Source organism: Puma concolor, chromosome D2 (genome assembly GCF_028749965.1).
Source record: "Puma concolor isolate L17-30 chromosome D2, mPumCon1.1.hap2, whole genome shotgun sequence".
Classification (NCBI taxonomy): Eukaryota; Metazoa; Chordata; class Mammalia; order Carnivora; family Felidae; genus Puma; species Puma concolor.
The window spans coordinates 73,042,865-73,055,404 of NC_141677.1; the positions used below are offsets into that span (position 1 = coordinate 73,042,865).

A 12,540-nucleotide genomic window follows, 5' to 3' on the forward strand; every position below is an offset into this window, starting at 1 on the left:
TAGCTCTAATATTTTTTCTAATTATTATTTTTTATTTCTTAGGATTGTCTGTATACAAGTTCATATAATGTATGAACAGAAGTATTTTACTTCTTTTCCAATGTGGATGCCTGTGTTCATTTTTTTTGTTTCTTTGCTTTGGCTAAAACCTCCACTGCAGTGGTGAATATAAGTGGCAAATTGGGCATCTTTGCCTTGTTCCTGACCTTAGTGGGAAAGCATCAGTCTTTCACCATTAAGTATTAATATTAGCTGTGTGTTTTTCTTAGATGCTCTTTATTAGGTTGATGAAATTCCTTTATGTTCCTAGGTTATGGAAATAGTAATGTTGTATATCATTTGTGTATCACTCATTTCAATCATAGGTGGTTGAATTTATTTGTATAATTTATAAGTGCTATAAAGTATCTGTCCATAGCCATGAGAAGTAACAATAATGGGCTCCACATAGTGGACCTACCAGATCATAGTGTGATCTTCCTTTTTGGGCAGTACTTGATGAAAACAGTGAATGACAATAGCACAAAGCAATACACATAGATGGTAACATTTGAAGAACTAGGGACTCAACAACTAAGATAATTATACATGGTTAATTTAACTATAAAATATAGCTGTTTTAAATAAAGTATCTTAAGGTAACTTTTTGAAAACATGGGTTTTTTTCCCCCTTCTTCTTGTAAGTAAAAGCATTGCCCCTTCTTCTTGTAAATAAAAACATTGATTCTCATTTGGCTTTTTATAAATAAGAACTGTACTTTATACGTGTTGTGAGTTAGGATTACTAAAGTTTAAGTTGAGCCTTTATTTTTAATTAATACATATTGCTGAGGTATGACTATTTTGTTTATTAATACATGTTTTTTTAATTTACAGGAAAACATCTTTATGTATGGAGGCAGAATTGAAACAAATGATGGCAATGTCACAGATGAATTATGGGTTTTTAACATACATAGTCAGTCATGGAGTACAAAAACCCCTACTGTTCTTGGACATGGTCAGCAGTACGCTGTGGAGGGACATTCAGCTCATATTATGGAGCTGGATAGTAGAGATGTTGTCATGATCGTAATATTTGGATATTCTGCAATATATGGTTATACAAGCAGCATACAGGAATACCATATCTGTGAGTTACTTTGAAAATGCAACTATATACTTTTCTTTATTAGTTGGCAATATTTCTATCTTTAATAAAATCTTCATATGAATTTAGCCAAATAGTGAGTTATTTGAAATCAGAATTATTAGCTAAGATTGAAAACTTTTTAATATAAACCTTTTCATTTTGTGTTAGCTTTGGTTTTTTAATATTTATCTTCTTAGCCGAAAGTGGAGAAATGTTACAGACCAGTCACACATTTTTCGAGAATTGAGAATATTTATAAATATGAGAAGTTCCAACAGATGGTGCTATTTCTTTGGATTTTACTTATGAGTAAGAACTAAAAGTAACCTAGTCTCTTTACTATTCAGTCCATGATTTCAGGATTTTTATTTTTCAGAGTTCTGTTTCTAATCTTACTGCAATATCTCTATCTGTGTATTATTCTTTTAAAGTAAGCTTCCCGAGGATAATCTGTTGGCTTTTATAAGAGATCATTATCTGGTAGGTGAAGGTGACTGAAGTGATCTACATATGACTTTTTGTACTCTCCTTTGTTTTTCTGGTACTTTATTATTTTTTTGAATTCTCTATGACATTTTCAAACACTTATAATTAAAAAAATTGCCTACAAATACTTTTTGATCCCTGTTTGAAGAACATATTCCATTTCTAGCTCTGGTCAGTATTATGAACTCAAGTTTTTGGCTCTTTTGTCTATAGACAACTATATCCAACTATTTAGCGTCCTTGTGTAATGTTAATGAGAAATCTCGCTTGCAGATCAAGAAGAGAGCCCTTAATGTGCTCAGAAGAAGCCTCCCTTTGCAAATACTCTTGTCTCTCCCCTGCAGTCCTTTCTCAGGTGATCTGTTTATATGTCCCCCACTGCAGTTGGGTGGAGAATGACTTACTCCTTGGTGCCATTTTACTCTCTTTAAACTCCTCCTCTTCTAAACCACTCAGCTTCGCATCAGACTGTGCCACCTGTTACTTCTTCTTCACTCTCTGTTCACTCCTCAGATCAGTGTGTTGTATTCCTCAAAAAATACAGCTTGTGGCTCATTATCATTATGTCCTGCATACATTAGCCAAATAATTTTCTTTTTATTTTAAAATTTTTTAATGTTTTTATTTATTTTTGAGAGGAGAGAGAGAGAGAGCACGTGGGAGAGGGGCAGAGGGGAGACACAGAATCTGAAGCAGGCTCCAATGCAGGGCTCGAACTAATGAACTGTGAGATCGTGACCTGAGCCGAAGTGGAATGCTTAACTGACTGAGCCACTCAGGCGCCCCAGCCAAATATTTTTCTGATTTCAGTGTCCACTTACATACTTCTAATACTTAGACTCTCAGTTTTAAAAATAATTTTTTAATTAATTAATTAAAAAAATTTTTTTAGTTTATTTATTTATTTTGAGAGAGAGAGAGACAGAGCACACAAGTAGGGGAGGGGCAGAAAGAGATGGAGAGAGACAGAGAATTCCTAGCAGGTTCCACACTGTCAGCTCAGAGCCCGATGCGGGTCTCGAACTGATGAACTGTGAGATCATGACCTGAGCCAAAGTCAAGAGCCGGATGCTTAATGAGCCAAATAAGCCTCCTGGGTGCCCCTGTCAACTTTTTTTTTTTTTTTTTTAAATCTGTCTTTCAGAAATCTTGTTTTCCATCCTGGTTGAGTTGCACTCTCCCTTTGTACTCTTGACCTATACCTCAGTGAATCCCATAATTTCCATTTTAGATATCTTACTCTAAAATGCCACTGGTCTTTCCAGCTTACTCCTTCTAGTACCCAAAGTCTGACAATTCTCCAGCCTTAATAGAGCCTTTAGTCCATCAAACCTATCAGATTTTCACTATCACCCTCTTACCTGCACTTCTAACCTTACCCAGCTTTAAGTTCATAATCACCAGTCTCTCCTCTAACTCTCCAAGTTGACTATGTCATGCATTTTCCTCTCTTCAAACTTCCAGCCACTCCCTTCTCCATGATTAGCCTCAGCTGATGACTTTACTTCTTATTTTACTGTGAAAATAGGAGAAATCTAAAGAGAATGTCTGCTGATGGGAACATTTTGGAGTGTAATGGTTAATAAGCAATGCTGCATTGAATAAACTGCTGTGTAACACATTATTGCCATAACAGCTCATGGTGGCATTGAAACGGATGTGCTATCATTGCATTTTTTAGAGGAGCCTAAGAGTTGTTTAAGCAAGAGTTACAAATTTTCTATGTAGAAAGCTTGTTTTGGTTTTTGATTTTGTTATTAACTTTTGGTTTCATTATGGTATTCAGGGAATGTTGTTAAGTATTGTTTCTACTTTTTGTAATTTATTGAGATTTTTTTTTTGTGGGCTAGTTTTCAAATTTTATAGGCACTTGAAAAGGAGGTAAATCTTATAATATCAAGGTATGGCATTTGATATATCTATATCTGTATCTAATCTATATCATTTATGTTTGGAACTTAGATTCCTTCCTTCCTTTTTTTTGTACTTTATCTGTCATGCTCTGAGAATTGAATTAAAGTCTAAAAATGTTAGTTTATTTTTGCCTATTTCTCCTTGTATGTTCTGGAATTTATGCTTTATGAAAGTTGCAAGTTGTATCTTGTAATATTATAAATCGCTTGTTTACTGTTTTTGACTTGGTTTCTACCTTGTGTGATATTAATTTCATGGCTCTTGTTTTTTGCGGGAAGGGCTTTAGCCTTTTCCTGGTAAACTTTTGCCCTCCCTTTCGTTCTTGTTAACCTTTCAGAACCACTTTGTTTTAAATGTATCTCTTGTGTACGAGAAAAAGTTGGATTTTGCTTTGTGATTCCATCTGGTTTTTGTACATTTTGTGTCACTCTGTTGTCTTCTTGTTTTTAGGTATGGCCCTTTTTATGTTTAGGGAGAGTCAAGGCAATTTTTGGTGGGAAGGAGCGCGGTAATTTTTGAGGTCTGCCACCAGTAGGCTTCGTCCACACCCTGTGTTTCGCTTCTGCATGCGTGTGACCTCTTCTGTGTGACTCTCTTGGTTTCACTTGCTGTTTGCATATTCACACCTGATTTGTAGTTTTCTTTCTTTCATTCATAGTTTCTCTGGATTTTTAATTTTCTTTTTCTTTCACTTTCATGTTTTCCTTTTTTTTTATACGCCTTCTCTGAGGATAATGGGAAGTTTCAGAATTAAACTATCACTGTACTTCTACTTGATCCAGAGGTTTTGTTTTTTAAAGTTTTAAAAAATGAATCTGAAGTTAACCAGTACTTTTACCCTTTGATCAACCTCCAGTTTACAGGCTGCTGTTTTCCACTGTTTTAATTCATCTTGTTTTGTTTTAAATACATTTGACCTTATTATCGGTATTTTATACTAGGGTCTTAGTCTTTTCTGTAAAGGGCCAGATAGTAAATATTTTAGGCTTGTGGGCCATATGGTCTTTATCACAACTAGGCAATTCTGTTAAAGCATGAAAGCAGCCACAGACAATACATACACAAAGGAACACGGCTTTGTTCCAGATTGGGCTCCCTTGGGTCTTAGATTGCCCACCCCTGCTCTAGAGAGAATGTGTGCTTCTGGGGACCTATTGACCTTGGTCCAAATTAAATTAAAATTTTGGCATGCATTTTTTTGGGGACCTTATGTGTAGGGTGAATTCATGCCCAGAGTGACACGATGTCTAGTTTCGGACCAAAAGTGTCCAAGGGAAGCTGTTTTTATTTTTCACATAGAATCAAGGCTGAAATAGACATTTTCTGGCTGCCTCTGCAGAGCAGATTTAAAAAAAAAAAACACTTTCTTGGGGCGCCTGGGTGGCTCAGTCAGTTAAGTGTCTGACTTCGGCTCAGGTCATGATCTCATGGTTTGCGGGTTCGAGCCCTGTGTTGGGCTCTGTGCTGACAGCTCAGAGCCTGGACCTTGCTTTGGATTCTATGTCTCCCTCTCTCTCCTCCTCCCCCACTCACACTCTGCCTCTCTATCTCAAAAATAAATAAGAACATTTTAAAAAATCCCACTTTTTTAAATTAATTTTTTTAATTAAAAACTTTTTTTTTTAGTTTATTTATTTTGAGAGAGATAGAGACAGAGCACACAAGTAGGGGAGGGACAGAAAGAGAGAGAGAATTCCTACAGGTTCTGCACCGTCAGCTCAGAGCCTGATGCGGGGCTCGAACTCATGAACTGTGAGATCATGACCTGAGCCAAAGTCAAGAGCTGGATGCTTAATGAGCCAAATGAGCCTCCTGGGTGCCCCTGTCAACTTTTTTTTAAATCTCTCTTTCAGAGATCTGAAATATCTCTTTTCATTGAGGATATAACCCTGATTTTATGTAGAAGCTCTGATTCAGTAATTACCTGGGCTTACCTTTAGTATCAGCCATTAAAACCAAATTTCTTGATTACCCAGTTGGTACATGTCTTCTGTACTCTGCCTTCCTACTGAGTATACTTTGCAGTTCATAGAAGACATTATTTTTTTCATACTTCCCTTTATTTAACAATAAATTCATTCAGCTATGAGACATAGTGGTGATTATACTTTCCAGGGAGATAAGTAAGAAGGCACGTCAGATTTATTCTAATCTTCTGTGTGTGGTAAATGTTGATGTAGGTTGTTAATGGATAAATTCATTGGCTGGTAGGTTTTTGTTTTCATTTGGAAGAGTTTGATAAAAAATTTCACTTGTAGTTTTGGTAAAATTTTAACTATTAGGGTTCTTTTGGTTTAGTCTATAACAAAAATACTATTTATAAGTAAATTTTTCCACAGGGTACTTTTGGTTTGATTTTTGTTTTATTAATTGCATTACCTGTCAGGCACACTTATAAATATAGTATAAGATGGATATGGGACGAATACATGATTTATGAGTATTATAAGAATAATAGATGAATTATGAGCAGTTCTGTGAATTAAGTACAAAGTAAAACTCATCAACTTTTCTGTAAAAATTAATAATAACAATAAAATTAATGTATTACTTTACCCTATGCATTTTGAATTCATTGCTTATTGAAAGTATGTGGCACCAAAAAATAATCTAAGTACTTTCACTTTGAAAAGTACTTACAAATAAATGAATATAAAAACAATGGGTAAATTTAGTTTAACGATGTTAGAATAATTGTTCTATATATCATAGAAAAGTGCTACTTTAGGGAGTGATACTGTATTAAAGTATGGCTGCTTTGAACATAAGTAATGGGATAATTCATCATCTTATTTACAAGTGAATACTTATTTCCACAGAGAGAATTTTTATTTTTATTTTTGCTTTTTTCAGATCTTAGTGGGAATTACTACTACTGTGTTGTCAGTTTAGGCTCTGTTTTCCCGACTGATTTTAATGGCATCAGGTACCCAAATGTAGGTTGGATTTTCTCTGACTCTCCTTACAAATTTAAAGCTTCTAGAAAACCAAGGAAAAAAAATATTTTTGTGTTAAAGATGGGACTATCTCTTTAACCAGCATTGTGGTGAGGGTAACTGAAAACAAAGCTGACATTAAGCAGAGTAATTACCAAAAAGAGGGTATTTTGCTAGATAAAAATTTGCTCAGAAATATACTGTCTTTAAATTAAAAAAATTTTTAATGTTTATTTTTGAGAGAGAGAGAGACAGAGACAGAGACAGAATGTGAGTGGGGGAGGGGCAGAGAGCGAGGGAGACACAGAATCCGAAGCAGGCTTCAGGCTCCGAGCTGTCAGCACAGAGCCCGATGTGGGGCTTAAACTCACGAACCACGACATCATGGCCTGAGCTGAAGTTGGACGCTTAACTGACTGAGCCACCTAGGTGCCCCTAAATTTTTTTTTAATTTATTTATTTTTGAGAGGGGCAGAGAGAGAGAGAAAGACACAGAATCTGAAGCAGGCTCCAGGCTCTGAGCTGTCAGCACAGAACCTGATGCAGGGCTCAAACCTACGAACTGTGAGATCATGATCTGAGCTGAAGTTGGATGCTTAACTGACCGAGTTATCCAGGTGCCCCTGAAATATACTTTTAAGCATTTTAATCTCATCTTTATGTAGAAATTTTAAAAACAGAAAAAACTCCCAGTTAACATACTTCAGAATGACCCTTATTCAACTTTTAATAATATTGCAAATGATTGCAACAGATTTCTGGTTTTGTGCTTAGTACTGTGACTCTTCTTTGAGAGTTTTGTAATATAATTTAGAACAAAGAGACCATTTACTTAATTTATCTTTAATTATCTGAATTGGATCGTTATAGATTAGCATTAAAAAATCTAATATACTAGAGAATATTTTTAAATTTTTTTTTTCAACGTTTATTTATTTTTGGGACAGAGAGAGACAGAGCATGAACGGGGGAGGGGCAGAGAGAGAGGGAGACACAGAATCGGAAACAGGCTCCAGGCTCTGAGCCATCAGCCCAGAGCCTGACGCGGGGCTCGAACTCACGGACCGCGAGATCGTGACCTGGCTGAAGTCGGACGCTTAACCGACTGCGCCACCCAGGCGCCCCTAGAGAATATTTTTAAACTGCTGAGACTGTAGGTATTATCACTGCTGTTTTAAGACTTTTTTAGAGTTTTGAGCTAAGGAACACCTCTAGACATTGGGTTGATGTTGTAGTTTATAGGAGCAGATTTTGTTTCTACTTGGTTTCAGACATATGCAATAATGCATATCAACAAGTGATGAATCAGGTATTTTCCCTTACCTCTGCTTGAACTTATTTCGAGCAGGATGATGCAGACAATAAAAAGTAAATACTACAGGCATGGATGCTTATGATGTGTTTGAAGATAGTAAGTTTTATAAAAATAGAGCAGGATCAGGGGATTGAGGATACTGAGGGTGGGAGGTGGTTACAAAATAGGAAGGCCAGGGTAGATCTCACTGAAAACATGAGTTTTAAGCAAAGAATTGAAGGAAGTGAAGGATTTTGCTATATGGATATCTGGGGGAAGAGTGTTCTCTGGAAGCAGGAGCCGCTAGTGTAAAGGCAAGAACATGCAGAGCATGTCTAAGGGACAGTAAAGAGACTGGAGAAGAGAGTATAGAAAGTGAAAATGAACAGAGGAGGTTAGAGAAGTAATTAGGAAGCAAGATCTTTGGGTTTTTGCCTTGCCTTTGTTTTTTTCTTGAGTTAAATGGAGAGACATTGCAAGATTTTGAGCAGAGCAATGACATATTTTTAAATGCATGATTTTGTCTTGCATCATTTTGTCTGTGTTGAAAATAAACTCTAGGGAGGAAAGACAGAAGCAAGGAGGCCAGTGAGGGAGTTGTTATAGTAATGTGAGCAGTGAGGTGGCTTAGATCAGGGTGGTAGTATTGGAGATGATGAGAATTAGTCAATTTGATCTATATGTTTTAAAAGTAGAAATAATAGTATTTGCTGAGGGTTTGGATGTAAAGTCTGAGATCAAAGAGAGGAAAGAGACAAGGATGATTCCAATGTTTTTGGTCTGAGCAGCTGGAAAGATGAATGCCATAATGAATGTAGAAGATGGTGAAGCAGGTTTGAGGTGAAGGTGGTTTGAAGGTCAGGAGTTTAGTTTGGATATGTTATATATAAGTGAGATATCCATTAGACATTAAAGTAGACTACAGAGAGATCTGGGCTGGAGATGTGAAGTTGCGAACTCGTAGAATGTAGATGGTATTTAAAGGCACGAGACTGGATCACGTCACTAAGGAAATGGGTATAGATAGAAAGAAGAAAAGGATTGGGCCCTACGGTGTTCCATAAGAAGGAGAAGAAAATGAGCAAGGAAAAATGGTGTTGTGAACTAGAAGCCAAAAAGATTATTAAAGAAAAGTAATCAACCTTGCCAAATGTTACTCTGCTGATGGCTCAAGGAAAATGATTTCTAAGGATTGGCCATTAACTTTAGTACTGTGCAGGTGATAGGTGATTTTGCCAAGAACACTTTTTATGCAGTGAGGGGAGGGTAGTAAAAGCCTGACTGGATTGGATTTAGGAGGGAGGGAGAGTGGAACTGGAAACAATAGGCGAAGTCAACTCTTTCAAGGAAATTTACTTGTAAAGGGGAGCAAAGAAGTTAGCAGAAATGCAGGAAATACAGGATCTTTTTAAACTTGGGTTTTCCCGGAAGCAGACTGTTAAACAAGGATTCAGGTGAAAGAGTTTTATTTGGGAAAATGCAAGTAACACTGAGGAGTTGAGAAGTAATGCCAGCATGAGAAGGTGTCCATGAAAGTGTCCACTAATAAAGCCAAAAACCACAGGAGTGATGGAGTTTTCAAATTAACACTTTATCTTTGAAATTTCCTTCTTTAACTTTTAAACTTCTTGTTAGTTGATGAGTCCTGTGGTTTGTGTCTCCAAAAACAATCCACCCTTTAGCTGAAGATACGTTTCACTCAGGGTGGTGTCTTTTATATGAAAATTGTGCATAGATGTATAACAATAGAATACTTGACAAAATAGCTTATGTGGGCCACACACAAGTAGATCTGGCAGAAAATTTTCCATGAGGATGCCCTGGTGCACAGCTTCTAAAAGTGATGTTGAGCTGTCAGGAGTGACAGTGACAGTAACCAACAAGCTTTATGCACAGAATTATTGGAAAAGTCAGGAAAATGCGTAATGAAGAGATTGGCTTGCAGTAAATGCTCCCTAGACTTTTAAGTAACAATGTGAAGGTGGCCTTTATATATGTATAATGGTGAAAAGACTCTTATTCCACAGCTATATTCACTGCATTTTTCATTTTTTGGAAGTGGTTTAATTTTCCTCTAAATTCCTCTCTTTGTTTATAAATGAATGTGACATATATACTGCTTTATATTTGTACTTACATGCTTCTGAGAAGTTAATTTTAGAGCAGGAATCCTGCCGTACGCCTCTCTTTATGTGTGCTTTCCAGTAAAGTGCCAGGTATTAAGTGCTTGGTAAGTATTTGGATGAATGAATAGGGTTTTGAACACATATTCTTTAAAAGTTGTATCTATGTATTTCCTTACTGTTATTTAAAGTCTGTTAGCCAAGTTTAAAAAAATTTTTTTTAATGTTTTTATTTATTTTTGAGACAGAGAGAGACAGAGCATGAGCAGGGGAGGGGCAGAGAGAGAGGGCGACACAGAATCCGAAGGAGGCTCCAGGGTTTCAGGTGGCAGCACAGAGCCCAACATGGGGCTCGAACTCACGAACTGTGAGATCGTGACCTGAGCTGAAGTCGGACGCTTAGCCAACCGAGCCACCCAGGTGCCCCAATAAGAGGATATTTATTAAAAAACATAACCATTTCTTATAGTCCTTCAAGTTTTCACATTATAATCATATTCCTTAAAAAATTACTGAATTTTTAAAAAGTTTTCTGCTTCTCCACTATTCCAAAATCTAGAATTTCTTTTTATGGATTTGTTCTTAAAAATAGCTTTTTATACATGTATACTTATATTGCATATTGTTTTGCTTCCTTGGTTTAGAGTTTTATAAAAAGGAAATAATATTTTGGGGTGCCTGGGTGGCTCAGTCCGTTGGGCGTCCGACCTCGGCTCGGGTCATGATCTCACAATCTGTGGGTTTGAGCCCCGCGTCCGGCTCTGTGCTGAAGCTTGGAGCCTGCTAAGGATTCTGTGTCTCCCTCTCTCTCTGTCCCTCCCCAGCTTGTGCTCTGTCTCTGCCTCTCAAAAGTAAATAAATAAATATTAAAAAAAAATGAAAAAAAGAGAGTCCTTATTTCTTTAAAAAAAAAAAGGAAATAATATTTTTACAGTTTTCTGAGGCTTTCTTCTATTTCATTCACCACTGTATTACCAAGATTCATCTATGTTGTTGCGTATTACTGTACTTAATGCCTTTGCATTACTGTATTTCATTATATGACTCTATCATCATTCCTTTATCCATTTTCCTGTTTATGAGCTTTTGGGTTGGGTATCTGGTTAAATTCATCCACAGCAACAATTTTGAGACACCTTGATAAAAATACCATATTTTAAAAGATAAGTCCTCAGGATTTTCAGGCAGAAAGATAAAATATCTTTCTTAGCTTAGTATTAGATTTTTCAAAAGCAACATACAAATCAAGGCAACCAAGGAGCAAATTTTTCAAGAAAGTCAAGGAAATAAGTGTAGGTTAAGGGTTTTATATCTTGCCAAACTGTCCTTCAAGTGTGAAGGTTATAGAAAAAACTGTTTGAACATGGAAAAACTCAGGTGATTCTGTGTATATGTGCCCTTACCTGAGAAATGTAGTAGAGTAGAAATGTGCAGACTTTTTTGTAAAGGTATATAGATTGTAAACAATTTAGGCTTTGTATGCCACACAATCTCTGTTGTCGCTACTCCGTTCTGCTATTGAAGCTGTACGCATGCAGTGGTGTAACATACATAAATGAATGAGTGTGGCTGTATTCCAATAAAACTTGATTTACAGAAACAGTTGTTGGGCTGGATTTAGCCTGTGGACTGTAATTTGTCAACCCCTCTCCTAGAGAATAAGCTTCATCTAACAAAGAGATGAATGGAAACACTTCAGTAAAAGACTGGTGGAGAAAGTTTCATGTATTTAATTTTAGAGCTAAGACTGAAACACCAGTAGGGGTGTCAGGCGACAACTAATATGCAGATATTATGTCTTCCTTCCAACGAGAAAGAATGCAACTAAAAATGGGAGGAGGGTGAGTCAAAGGATGCTGTTTAACTTGGTCTGCATTTAGGTTGATTGGTCCCAATTTTGTTTTTTTGGGCAGACCCAACATTCTGTGAAGACTGTTATTTCGTAAATGCCATTCTTTTTTAGAAGTCTTCGGGAGAACAAAGAGAACATTTACTTACTTAAAAAATATAGAATAAAATATTCTGTGTGCAATTACCAGATGGATATATTGCATGCTTTTACAAATCTAAGATATACTATAGGATCTTAGTGTTTATTTTTATTACGTTTTGAAACACTTTGCTGTTTCATCATCCTAGAAATTAATTGCTCATCAGTTATTACCAACCATGCTAAAAAAAAAAAAAAACTAATAAGAAAACAAGTTGCTTGGAAGGGAGATGCTAGGATGAAATGTATGGTCACTTTCAGCTTTCTTATTGCAGTGCCCAGAGTGTTTTATTACATATAAAGAAGGCATAAAAGAAAACTGGAGGCACCATCGTTGGATCCCGCTCTTAGCTTTTATTGAACACGATAATTGGATTCAATGCGATAGCAGGCTTGTGATCCTAATGTCAGAGGAAGTAGAATTCAGGCCATCAAACTATTATATGAGTCAAGAATACCTTATATTAAAAACCACAATTCAACATGAAGATATAATATGTAATAGAAGAATATCTGTGTGCCCAATAGCCCAGCAGCCAGCTATTTAAAACAGAAACTACAGGCAATGCAAAGAGAAGTAGATAGCACCAATGTCTTTACAAAACAGTTCAAACATTACTTTTTATGACAAGACAGAAAGTAAGACAAGGTAAAAAAAAAAAAAA

General features: G+C 36.2%; 1 protein-coding gene across 2 annotated transcripts in view; it reads left to right on the forward strand.

Annotated features, from left to right (window-relative positions):
- Positions 1 to 12,540, forward strand: part of ATRNL1 (attractin like 1) — a 772,750-nt gene that overhangs the window by 68,577 nt on the left and 691,633 nt on the right. For both annotated transcript variants that reach the window (XM_025917756.2, XM_086680957.1), the window contains exon 8: positions 877 to 1,132. In XM_025917756.2, the coding sequence (XP_025773541.2) occupies positions 877 to 1,132 (256 nt within the window). The remainder of the gene's footprint in view (positions 1 to 876; positions 1,133 to 12,540) is intronic.